This window comes from Miniopterus natalensis, chromosome 11 (assembly GCF_054644295.1).
Source record: "Miniopterus natalensis isolate mMinNat1 chromosome 11, mMinNat1.hap1, whole genome shotgun sequence".
Lineage (NCBI taxonomy): Eukaryota > Metazoa > Chordata > Mammalia > Chiroptera > Miniopteridae > Miniopterus > Miniopterus natalensis.
In genome coordinates this window covers 53,724,661-53,738,185 of record NC_142091.1, presented here as the reverse complement: position 1 = coordinate 53,738,185, position 13,525 = coordinate 53,724,661, and the positions used below count along the sequence as shown (strand labels likewise).

Sequence of the window (13,525 nt, the reverse complement as noted above, 5' to 3'; positions counted from 1 at the left end):
TTTCGAAGATTCTTAGTTCAGTCTCCTCTTCCTCCTGGTCCATGTCTAGGTCTCTGTATTTGAGTTCGCTAATTCTTTTTCAGCTGGGCTGCTCTATGGCCAATGCATTCCTCGCCTCATGCACTGAACTCTTTAGCTCCAGGATCTCTCTCGTTTCTTTGACAGTTTCAGTGTCTTTGGTAATGCGCTCCTTTTGCTCCTGAGCTCACTGACCTGCCCTTCTGTGTTCCTCGTATATCGCTGGGTTTCTTCATGACTTCGAATTTGGCTTCTGAAGATATCCTTTTCTTTCTGAGCTCCCAAATAATCTTGGCTGTTCATCGCATCTGATGGATGTTACTCTGTCGGCGCATTTGAGGCAGTCTGCTCTTTTCTTGTTTAAATATTTTTTACTCTCAGGAATTCGGCAGGATGACAGATAAGGTGAGGTATTGCCTTTTGTTTTCCAGGAGATGCCGTCAGAGTGCAAGTTTTTGTTTTCTCCTACCTGCACTTATTTGCGCCTCTGGGATCCTGAGTGGAGCAGCCTCACAGCAAGTGCTGCGCCCGCCGGTGTGGTGCGTGTCTGCTGGGACCAGCTTCCCCTAGGGGGCACCATCCCTGTGGTGGGGGGATGTGGCAGGTGGTGGAGACCTGGTTTGCAAGCCCTCAGAGCCACCTTCATTTTCTGCTGTGTTTTTGGCTTTATGGGTCTCTGCAAGGGCATGTGGGGGACAGGGGGCAAATTCCTGATATCGTGGCCCTGCGCCCTTCCATTCATTTATGGGTTTCAGCTCTGCTGGGTTTTTATAGCTTTCTAGCCACTTCTGCCATGATGGGCATGTGGGACGGGAGATGCCTTTTCTGAGATGGAAACTACTTCTGCCCCTTACACTCCAGGCTCTAGTGCGAGGGCTGCAGCCGTGCTGGGTGCTCAACAGCGGCCGCAGGGGTCCTCTCTGTCGTTCCCTTTGTCCTGCCTCCCTGCCTGCTCCAACGCGCCCACCTTCAGGTGTCCTAATGCATCAGTCTTCCAGGCGTGTTGAGCGAGGGATCCTTTTCTGAGTTATATTGTCTGACTGGTAAACTTAAGGAGAGAAACAACAGCGCCTTCTCACTCTGCATGATTCTGATGTCAGCCTCCTAAACAGCTTTTCTCAAAATGTCGTCTTCTACCATGCAGAGGTTGTGTGATTTAATGGAAATAGCACTGGGCAGGCATTAGGTGACCTGGTTACCTGTCCCAAGGTGCTAATAATCAGCTGGCTCTGAACAAATTGGTTTTACCTATTAATTTACTTTTCTGTAATATAGGAATAGTACCATTCACCTGGGCTATGGTGATAACTTGTACTAATAAGTATGAAAGTCCCTTGCAAGTTATCAATTATTATATAAAACTCATGCAAAGATACTTTCTCTTTCAATGCCAGGAAAGATGGAAGCATTGCTGTTTCTAAATGCTGGCCAAGATTCTGTTTCACTTTGTCTGGTAAAGGGAGTAGAAAGTTCTTTTTAAAATAATTATTTAATTACGTTTGTGGTGTTCCTCCTCTCTTTATCATAATTGCTTTCAGCTTGTTCCAGCTGAATGACTGGACATCTAAGTGTGTTCAATAGTTTGAAATTATGATGCAATTAGACTCTATACACATATGTTCATCAACACATTACACAGGGATCTCAATATTAAGTATGCGGTAGATGGGACAAAATCACAACAGGCAACTTTATTTGTAGAATTTGATCCAAAAATTAAGAAAAAATAAATAAATGGAGCTGAGTCTCTATTATGTTAGTACACAAAATAAACCAACAAAAAATACATCAACGTTTACCATGGGATCATTTAAATGTATTTGCAAATGATCTGATTTGGGAAACGTGATTTACAACACGGGGCAACTTCTATTACAACCATAGACTTCAATGCACTGTAGGTCACCTAGACCAGTTAGCAAGAATGAGCGAAGTGGTAGGTCCAAAGGGCAACCCCCAAACACCTTCCTTGGATGGAGACTTTGGTAACTGCCTATGGTACAAAAAAACACACCAACTCCTGTTCTTCTTCATGTCAGATGGGCATTTGGTCCATTTTCCTCCCACGATGATGAGTCCATTTGAAATACTTCAGTTGTTATGAAGACACTCCACATCCACCAAACAGCAGACACTTCCATTCTGCGCATCGAGACACAAGCATTAGCCAACTGAGACAGCGGCCATAAATAAATTCACAGTGGGTATTTTTCTATTCAAAATAACCATCTACATTTTGAGACAAACTCCATGAATGCTCTAGAAAAATTACTGTGGAAGGAGCAGGAAGGAAAGAAGGACATCTGAGACCCTCCAGGGTCCCTCTTGCTGGGTCCTGCTGGCAGCGGGATTTCACACCCCTGTCTGAGCTCAAACCATGTTTGGGACTTTCCCCCTTATTTCCAAATTGTTCACACAAGTTATTCACTGGACTTATTCCAGATGAGATTCTTTGTAAAAATAATTTCCTGGAAGATAATTTGCCATTAATAAAGCTAAGCAAAAAGTACCACAAGAACCTGAAGGACACCCCAAAATGAGTTCCAGAAAGGCTGGCATATTAGGAAAATAATATAAAGTCTCCCATGGTGACTGTTAAAGGGACAGTACATATTTAGGTGTATAAATGATCATAAATTTGTTAAAATCAATTACATGTATTAATGTAAACATACCTTCATAACCCCCCTAAATCTCAGACCTAACCTCTCAGAAATAATACTAAACAATACATCTCCTGTCATCTGTTTGTGGGGCTGCAGGTATACATGGAACCATGGCTCTTTTGCTATATGAAGTTCGATGTTATCTTTTTCTATTGGGGCTGCATCTTAAGACGATACTTTGAAGAAAAGAGGGAAAACTCCACATTTGTAAGAGCATAAAAAGTAAAGTTGGGAATCTTTTATTGATGCCTGAAGCTGAGGCAGGACTTGATAAAACCAAATAGACTACTATTTTTAATAGGCTTAGTCATGGGAATCTTTTTAAAAATTTTTTTGTTCAAAGTATTACAGATGTCCCTTTTTCTCCCCATTGACCCATTCCACCCCGTCCCATCCCCCCAGTCCCTCTCCACACCATTGTCCGTGTCCTTGTGCATATACACATATAAGTTCTTTGGTTACTCTCTCCCCCTCCACCCACCGCCCTCCTCCATCCCTCTGACATTCGTCAGTCTCATCTATGCTTCCGTGTCATTGACTCTATTCTGTCCATCAGTTTATTAAGTTCTTTAGATTCCACATATAAGTGAGATCCTGTGATGTTTGTCTTTCTCTGCCTGGCTTATTTCGCTTAACATAATATTCTCCAGGTCCATCCATACTGTCACTCATGAGAATCTTAAACAGATGATTTGGCAGCGATATGACACTGCCTCACCCTTGCTTCAAGTCAGGTACAGTCACAGCTCTTCATGAGCTTTGAAGGGGGAAGGAATCAGTGTTTAATTTTAAAGACATAGCAGGGTGCCTCATGGGAACTCCTCCAAAAAGAGAGAGAAACAATCACAATTAAATCCTGCAGCAGAGTGTCAGGTTTCTGCATTAAGCACTGTGATAATTAAACAAAGCAAAGGACTTCACAGAGCACTTTTTTCCCTAACTGTGACAGTTTCATCAAAGAGCTCGTAATATTTTCCAGGATGAAAAGTCTTTTTTTCTTCCTTCCTTTCTTTTTAATATATAGGTCAAAATAGCTTAAGTCAGCCATCATTGGGCCTAGTGTCAGTTGTTAAAATTCTGTAATTTAAAGGCAAGAGAGAGGACTATTCTAGTCCATGTTCACTTGGAATTTGCCTTTATACACAGTGCAGCTATGATCCATTCAGACATATTACCTTTTGTGAGAGGTAAATGCTGCCTGTGTTTCCACCATGGCCCTTGGAAACCTGTGCATTTAGAAACCTCAGGAGCTGACCTCCTGCAGTGTCTCTGGCAATTGTTCGAGGCATGGTTATCCTCAGGGCACCCAATTACCTTGCATTTGCAAGTTGTGCAGGGAGATCCAGCCATTGTCCACACTGAGCCGCTGAGCCTTGAAATGCCATAGCTGTCCAGGCAAGTTTTCCTGATGTCGTAGGTGATGTTATCAGCCAGGCAGGGGTCACTGACACAGCGGGGACAACAGTCCCCTTCCAAGGTGGCTGAGTACTCACAGCTCAAACTGGGGCAAGCGAGTGGCCAGCAATCCACCTCTCCTTCCTGTAGAGAGAAAGCCAGAAGTGCCTTAGCATTATTTTTATGCACAATTCTGTTGCTAATGTCCCAGAAGGGAAAAGAGGCAAAATAATTCTCATCACTGTCCTCACTGAATGTTCCTACTTTAGCACCATTACGGGTACAATGTGTCCCCTCTTTGAAGAGTTGCTGCAGGTATCGCCTCCTCCGGGGTCTTTTGATGACCATCTGTTCTGCAGCCCCAGAAAGAGTTAGGTCCCATATCTGTGTCAATGGCAGCTTATAATTATTTTTATTGTGGTAGTTACCATAATTATCAGTATAATTCCACATTAAGTTTTGAGCTTTCGGGTTTGGGGCTTATTTCTTTCATTCTCTGATGCTTAGCACGGTTTTGGTCGATAAATGCTAATGAAATCAACAAATAAATCAATAGATGGTAAGGTACTGGCTAGTGTATAAAGAGAAATTCATTTCTTTTAAGGTCAAAGGGAAACCTGAAGCACTGTAATACTTCAACCATGCGTATGCTGAGTCGCTAGTATCAAATTTAAAGCTAAGGTTGGGCAAATTCAGGGGAACTGTTTCATAACGGTTTTGATTGCACCGTGAAGCCAGTGGACTGCCTATATAACAGTTCAAATGAGTGTCCACATGTCCCAGAATCTGGCCACGGGCACTCCACTGGGCTGCCCAGAGCAGAACTGTTTCTCTATGTAGCTGCTTCTTCTGTTCTCATGACACTCATTACAATTTATGCAAACTCATGTCTAATTATTTGGTCGGCTTCATGAGGCTCAGGCCTATGACAGGACTCATGATGGATCATGTTTATCATGCTCAGCATTATATCATCTATCCAGAGGCGGGCACAGGCAAACTCTCAATGAATATTTCTTAAATATGACCCACATTATTCTACAGTAATTATTTGTTCAATTGCTTCAATTTCCCCAAGAAATAGTAAACTCAGGGGCTGGGGATGGAAGAGGCTGCCTTTCTGAAATTCTATAAAAATTTCATGTCTAAAATAATGCCAGTTCTTCTGAATGCCTATGACTGGCTTCTTGAAAAGAACATGAAATTTTCCAGACTGATTTGGAAGCTAATTCCATAATTTTGTTGGGTGTGTCCTGGATGGAAGTTTGAAAAAATGGCTGTGGTCTGAATTTATCTTGGTTATAGTCATGGGTATTAGGAATGATTAAGAAAGCTGTATTCTATTAAGAATATCTGCACATTCATCAGGAGATTCTAGAAAATCCAATGGAAATTTGAAGCATAATTTCTCTGAATACTTGTTTCCACACAGTATCCATAGACTGAATCATTAATTTAACTATGGAACACTGCTAAGAGTTCCCATTACAAGTTGACTTAGTTATGACTTAGCTCCAATAGTTACATAGGACTCCTCACAGAGGAAACATCATTGTTTACTCTGATAACATGTCCTGACACTCTTTACCTCCTTAGAAATCTTCATGGTATAATTTAAAACAGAAAGAAACAGGTCTAAAAATTAAACTTTTTCTCTGAACTCTCTCAAATCCAATTATACCAGTTTCCCTATATTAAAATCCAAAATGACATTTTTTTCCTATATGAAGGTTTAGCATCTGAAACACATTTTTTCAATCTAGAAAATATTAATAATAATAATTGCACACTAAGTACTTCCTATGTGCCAAGTATTATATTTGCCCTTCACATATATCTCTAATTTCATAAAAGCCCTACAAAATAGGTACTGCTCATCCATCTGTGTACACTGAAATTTGGAAGAATTGATCAGTGAAATGCTAAAACTTGCCCGTTAATCACACAGAGCTGGCAAATGGGAGAACCAGGATTGGATTCTAGGATTTATAACTCAACCCCTGACATTTCTAGTATGTTGCGTTCTCTCCCATACTGAAACCTTTAATGGCTCTGTCCCAAGAAATGAAAGATCTGGCTCTGTAAGTACTACAAGTCCTGACCAAGGCTTTGAAACTTTCTACCACAGAGGGATTTTCTTGGGATGGGTTTGCTAAAAACTAGCAGTTGTAAGCTGTCGTAACTTGGGTCAAATATGTCCCATAAAAATATGTTCTTTTTGTCTTGCTCAGTGTTTTAAGTAGAATCTGAGTGTCTTCGGGCAGAGCACACGCTCCTTAATTAGCGACAGAGCCCATCACTCCCTGCACAGGATTGCAGACAACCGGCAACTAAAGGCCCCAGGCCACCCCCAGGGAAAGGGCCGCCCTCCAGGCAGCGGGCGTACCAGGCACCGGCACTGCTGGCAGCCGTGAGTCCAGCTGTCTCCGCTTCGATAGAGCTTGTGTCCATTCTGATCTAAGCATTGACTCGTGACCCTGGTGTCGCACTCCGGGCAGCAGAAAAGGTCGACGCTGGGATTCTGGCAGTCACAAGCTGTCCGTCGGCAGAAGACCTTCCCGTCCTGCTTAGAGCGAGGATAAGAAGGTGTCACCGGGAGGGAGGCCGTGGGAGAGCCACGCCGCGAACACCAGGCCTCGTTGGAGCGAGCCCGTGGGGACGTCTCAGCCCCAGTGGCCGCCACCTCCTGCTTTTCCAAACAGGCGCCCCTGCGCCCCTACACCTGCGCCCTGCCCTTCCCCGGCCTTGGCCCTGCCTGGAAGCAGCCCCAGTGAAAATGGAGGCAGTCCTAAGTTTAAAAAAGAAGTCAAGATAGTCCTTGAAAATCTTTTTTGCCTAAATGTTCCTTGGCAATCATATTTCTAAGTAAATTTATAACTGAACAGATGAAAATGCATAGATGGTCAAGGACTCATTTGAACCCCAAGCGGTTGTGCAGTGGTTAGAGCATCGGCCAAGGACTGAAGGGTCCTGGGTTCGAGTCCCATCAAGGGCACATGCTCAGTTGCAGGCTCGATCCCCAGCCCTGGTCAGGGCATGTGCAGGAGGCAACCAATCTATGTGTCTCTCTCACGCCAATGTTTCTCTCTCTCTCTCTGAAAAGCAATGGAAAAAATATCCTTGGGTGAGGATTATTAAAAAAATAACTCATTTGAGGGAAAAAATCATGCTGTGCTTTTCCCAGAATGACACCAACTGACACAGTCCGATGCATGCACCTAATTTTATCTCTGCTTCAACTCTGGGGGGAAGTCTGACTGAACCCTTTTACAGAAGAAGCAACTGAGGCCCAGAGAGGTCCAAGGTCGTCTTCAGCATGGCAGAGATAGTGATGCTGCTCCGAGCAAACAGCGCCCCGAGGAAAACAAGGGCGAGCCTGCAGAATCCGCTCAGCTCCTGGCCGAGAGAAGGCGGCCAAGGCGAGACGCCAGGGACGGACGGCCAGGGGCTTGGCTGTTGTCCCTGAGCCTCTACCTCTGAGTCTGAGCCCGGTCAAAAACAAGATTTTGCACGAGTAACAAGTAAATGAGGACCGACATAAAAAACAAACAGAGAGAACCACGGAGGCCAGCGGCACTCGAGCATCGAGGCTGCCTCCCGCAGCGCCTCCCATTAGCGTGCGCGGCGCCTGGTAACCCACCCCGGGCAACGAAGACACTGAAAACGGAGGGCGAGGCCTGTGGGCACAGCTGCCATTAGAACTGCTTGCTGGGCATTTGCAAAGCCACAGGATCTCAGGGCCGGGGCACCGGAAAGGACGCACGGCCCACCCCGACCTCTACTTGAACCCTCTCTAGGGCAGGCATGCAAAAGGCATCAAGCCTGTGCTTGAACCCCTCCGCTATGGAAGCCATTCAAAGTGACGCTCTGCACGTGTCCGAATGACAGACACCGGGTTTCTCGCTGCCTCTAGTCATCGCTCCCTGCTCACAGCCCTGGTGATCACGGGACTCCCGAACCCAGCTGTCACCTTTCAGCTCCTCCCCTCTTAGGAGGAAGCATTTATGTACCCACCAAGGCGTCGCCTCTGGATGAACCGTCTCCGGTGCTCTGACCAGCCCGCAGAGTTTTGAGTCCTGTTAGAGTCGCCTCCTTCAACAGCTTCGAGTACTTCCAACAATAATAACCATCGCCCGTAATAATAATTTACCATGATTTCAACACTTACTTTGCGCCATGCATTGTGCCAAGTCTTTTCTATGCGTTAGCACCCTTGGTCCTGATAAGTAGGTAGCGTAGACACTTCCATCTCCATTTCTCAAAACAAGAAGCTCGGTTAGAGAAGTGAATAGTCTTGGGTGATTCTCCAGAGAGCACAGAGGGAAGCGGGCCTCCGGCCTTGCTTTGCCTGCCGCACGTTCCTTAGGCAGCCCGGCTTCAACAGCTGCTTTCTCACCTGCTTTGGCCGCGTCCGAGCGTTGGCTTCCGCTGAGCTCGGCCAGGGCTGAACCCCCGCGAAGCCCTGTCCCACCCCGTACAGCCTGCTGTTTGGGGTCAGAAAGCGTAGAACTTGATGTTCATCCGCACTGTGTGTCGCCGCCTCAGATGCATTTCCTCTCTCCTGACCATCTCAGTGATTTCCCAGCGCCGTTCCTGTCACCCACCCGCCGCGTTTTGTCATTTTTCACAGCTTAGTGACATCTGCACACTTGATGGACTTCCCCTCAGGGTCTTCATCTACTTCATCAGTAACAGTGTCGCATAGGACGGGACTCGCTGATATAAGCTGACTGTCGGCTGAAGGGAAATGTTGAGACGCTTTACACTCTTTACGGAGCGGGAAAAGGAGATATGCCGGCTACATATTTAATAACCTTAAGAGGTCGAAACGTGCTTTCTCTCAGACCGCCTGCACTGGCTCCATCGCATGAGAAACGACAAGAAACAGGGAGTGGCGTCGGCATCACGGCACAGTGACAGGCTCCATTGTTTCTCCCCTTAAATTTACCATTCGGACAACTGTAACTTGTCACTGAACTGCCAAAAATTAATGACAAAGGGTTCTCAAGGCAGTCAGTGAAAAAAGACTGTAACCTACAAAAGAAACCCCGTTAATTATTATCAGATTTCTCTACAGAAAAATTACAAGACAGGGGAGAGTGGAAGGAGATATTAAAAAATACTGAAAGAGAAAAAACCATCAGCCAAGGATAATATGTATCCAGCAAAGTTATTGTTTAGATATGAAGGAGAAATAAATGCTTTTCCAGACAAACAATGTGAAAGAATTTGCCACCACAAGAACTCCATCACGAGACACGTTGAAAGGAGCTCTCTTGCCAGAAACCAAAAGACAAAATTATAGAAAACTTTGAATAAGATGATTACCAGACACACAGAAGCAGGAAGCTGCAAAACTACTTCAGAATAAATTATTAAACACTTAATTATAACATAAAGGTTAAAGTTGGGAAGAGCATTAAAAATACTATAACTGCAGCAATTTGGTAATGAATGCACCACATAAAACGGGACCACTTGTGACATTTACGTGTTACACACATGTACCCGTGTTCACTACGGCACGATTACCAACAGCCATGGTTCGGAAACAGCCTCAGTGCTCTGGCGGATGAAAGAAGAAAGAAAAGGTGGTTCATGGACTCAACGGGATGCTGCTCAGCCGCAAGGGACATGAAACACCACCACGCGAACAACCGGGGTGGGCCCTAGAGCGCCGTGCTCAGTGAAACAAGTCATACGGAAAAGAACAAGCACCATGTGATTTCAGTCCAATGTGGGATATGAAACAGAAAGCAACAGAGAGACAGACAATCTTCGTAGATGCACGCAGCAGAAAGGGCAGAAGAGGGTAAGGGGAGTTAGGGACATGGTGACGCAAGGAGACAGGCTTCAGGTGGGGAGCACACAGGTGTTGTGTTATAAAGTTGTACGCCTGAGATTTGTGTAATGTTATTCATCAGTGTTACTCCAACAAGTTTAATGAAAATAAAGTTAATGACAATAAATGATAATGTTCTTAAATACCATGGGATGAAAGATTGATACATGTGTGGTGGAAAGGCCATTCCACGATGACTACTGACCGCACGCTGTCGGATCTGCCACCTCGATCCGGGGCGGAACACGGGTTGCTTCCCCTAAACCCCCTCAGAGGCTGCCTGAGGGACTCGCCCCTGTGCCCCATGGGGGCCGGTTTGTGCTGGTTCCCGCAACAGTCTTTTGCCTCACCCTGGGCAGGCATGTACAGTGTTTTTCCCCTGCACTGTCCTATATAACCCCTTAGCACCTCTTGCAGTGATGTAGCCGATATCTATGTTGTCTTGTCACCAAACAGGGTGAACTTCGTATGTACATTCCCTTAATAAACTCATAACGTAATGCTGGAGGTGACAGCCCCTTTCTTGGTCTCTTGGCCCCAGGAAATTTTACATAACATATATATACACATAAATATGTACATATGTCTATACACACATGCATATTCATGTATGTGTGCATGTGTTTGTGGAAAGAAAGGAAGAGGTTCTAGTTAAGCACTGAACTGAATCAGAATTCAGCTGGTCTGAAAAAGGAATGTCCAGATCCTAGAAATCTTCCAATAGCTTTTTACTTACAGCTCATATGCCATTGTTTTTAACTCACTAATATATTTTGCTCATGTACTCATTGCTAACATGAGTCCTTTTTAGCAAAATATATTAGTGAGTTATTAGGGAGTCATGTTAGGCAATGGGCACATGAGCAAAATATATTAGTGAGTTGGCCTGGAATTATTCCCTACAGGTTTACTTTAACCAACAGAAGCTAAGAAAAGTAATAACAGCTATGACAGGACACCATTTGGTCAGCTCAGCTACCGAGGGCACAATATTACTCCCCCCAAGTACGGAAGGACCAGGCTTCAGGACCCCACATGGCTACATCCATGAGCAATGTCAAACACACAGAACTAGACCCTTTAGAAGTGGCTGCTTTGCACCAGGCAATGAGACCCGGCCCAATCTGAGCGCCAGGCTTCTCCCAATGTGCTCATCAAAAGGATGAATCAGTGAACAGCCCCCAGGTTAGTGTAAAAGAAGGCAATCTCACATCTCTCAATTATGTGAAAATGCCAAATGGGCCCCTCTTAGTCTCTAACATGTTCAGAACAATGGCTATATTCACTTTGGCTTTGAATTACAGGGTAACTGTCAAGAAAATCATTTTTAATAATGAAAATGTCACAGGTGGCTTCATTAATTCAATGAGAATGCCATTATAAAACCTCAGCTCAGAGCATAGCCGCACCAGAATCCAAATTTGGTAAGAGAATGGAGCCAACTGAGGGTGAGTAATCCTTCTTGCCATCGATCCCTGGGGTCACCCCCAGAGTTTGACCTCTGTCACAGCTGAAGTGGTCAGAACAATCCCCACTTAAGTGCCAAAGATTTATTTTCCCACCCTTCTACCATAGGAGCTAAATGCCTGTATGCAGTTTTATATCGAAAGTTCAGCTATAAACAAATTATGAGTATTGTAATACTTAAATTGCTTCTGAATTTAAAAAAGCAGAAACATACACTTTCCTAGTAAATATAAAACTAATTTATTCTTACTATGTCTCAGAAAATTACAGGTTTTATTGTATAAATTACACATTTTATTACTGAATAGTCCACATATTGATACATTTACTCCAGATTGCATAAATTACTAGTTTCCTTTCTGCCATAATTTCAGAACTTTAAATCAAGAAGGTGGACTTAGATAAAAATGACACCCAGAGTACAAACTTGGACAGTCACCTGTTTCTATGGATAAAGTTTTACTGGAATATAGCTTCCCTCATTCATTTATATACTGTCTGTATCTGTTTTCACACGACAATGTCAGAGTTGAGTATTTGAGACAGAGACCTTACAGTATGCAAAGCCTATCTGGCCCTTCACAGAAAAAGTTTCTGATCCCTGATATAAAGTATACAATTAAGAGTGGTACCCTAGACGCATCTCTTCTACCTTCTCACGTACAAATTTTTTAAGCTGATATCGAATTGTTTTACAAAATATTAATTATGCCTTCAGGTACCCCCCTCCCCCCCCCAAACTAGCCCTCTTTAATTAGTTCCTAGGGTTGAAAAACTTTAGACCATCATTTAATCCAATGGTCTCACTTGAATGAAGAGGAAACCAGGCCCAGAGAGGGGAATGACTGTCCCCTGTAATAACAAAACAGGAGCTAGATCCCAATCTGGAATTTGATAAATGCACAGCAGGAAGATGAAGTGGAAGGAATGGACATGGAGACCCTGTTTCTTGACAAAACCAGGGCACAACTAAACCAGCCAATATGTTTATCTTTCAAAGAAAAGGAAACATAATCTTAGAGCTTATACAGCCAGCTCCTGCCATCAAGAACACCCAAGACAGGAAGGTGTTGACACTGGTGCATGTTAGGTTTAAAGAGCAAAGAAAAGCTTTTTTTTTTTTAATGAGTAGATTGCAGGATTTCAGAAAGCTATCCTCTACCATGGCTCCAGGCACAGTCTGGCTCATCCCTGTTCTTTACTCTATGAGTGAGTGTGGAGAATGGCAGGACTATATTACTGTCAGCTCCTTGCAGACAGAGTTAGTCTCTCCTTGCCTGAAGGAAGTGAAGGAGTCCTACCATGGCAATCTTCTTCAGTTTCTGGGCAAAGACTTATCTGAGGGCAGGTGAAATGGGCAGCATTCTAGACGAACTTATGGCTAAGGTCTTCCTCACATTGCCCCCCTTCTGGGTTGCCGCAGCAATTTGGCCCTGACTTTATTATGACGTGGAGGGTGATTGGTTACTTATGGTATGTATTTCCCTACCCATCTCAGTAATTACCAGAAAAACTTAAGACCTGGAATGGCTTAGATCTTCAGTATTATATTTTGTTTCAGGATGAATGCTATTAACTTTTCTTTTTAATTAAACAAACAAACACTGCACGGAGCACAGAAATGAAATCTGGCCTTCATATCTTGCTCTCTTTCTGCCACTGGATTTTCCAGTTGCTAATAATAGTAGTGGGTACAGGTGTGGGTGTGGGAGTAAACGTAGGTGTTGTAATAGCTAACATTTATTGAGTGCATGCAAACCTAAAGGGCAAACCCTGGCTCTTTCTCTTGTCTGTGGCACCTTCTGAACTCTTTTCACCCAGGAAAATGAGCAGCTAAGTCTCAGCTGTGCCACTCTGAAGCTTCCTTTTTGCTCACAGAATGAGGGCACACATTGTGACAGAGGCTGAGTGTCTGACATCACCATTCACCAGGACCCCATTGTTTCATTTCCTTATCTTCCATGAGATCTTACCGCTCTGACATCTTTCAGGTTCTCTTCTTTACTCTTCTGAACCTTTACTTCAGCCTAAGTGATATCTCTCCGTTTAGATTTGGTCTCCTCAGTCCTTCCCTCATGCTGTCAGTCAGACTTTGATTGGGCCATGCCGATCCTAAATGAAAAACCTCTCACGATCC

At 44.1% G+C, this 13,525-nt stretch overlaps 1 protein-coding gene across 2 annotated transcripts in view; it reads right to left on the bottom strand.

The window, feature by feature from the left end:
* Positions 1–1,689: 1,689 nt before the first annotated feature.
* The window catches only part of NELL1 (neural EGFL like 1), a 619,484-nt gene continuing 607,648 nt past the window's right edge, over positions 1,690–13,525 (bottom strand). For both annotated transcript variants that reach the window (XM_016201668.2, XM_016201669.2), the window contains 3 exons: positions 6,466–6,642; positions 3,999–4,223; positions 1,690–2,160 (listed from right to left, as the gene is read on the bottom strand). In XM_016201668.2, the coding sequence (XP_016057154.1) occupies positions 2,110–2,160; positions 3,999–4,223; positions 6,466–6,642 (453 nt within the window). In that variant the 3' untranslated portion in view covers positions 1,690–2,109. The remainder of the gene's footprint in view (positions 2,161–3,998; positions 4,224–6,465; positions 6,643–13,525) is intronic.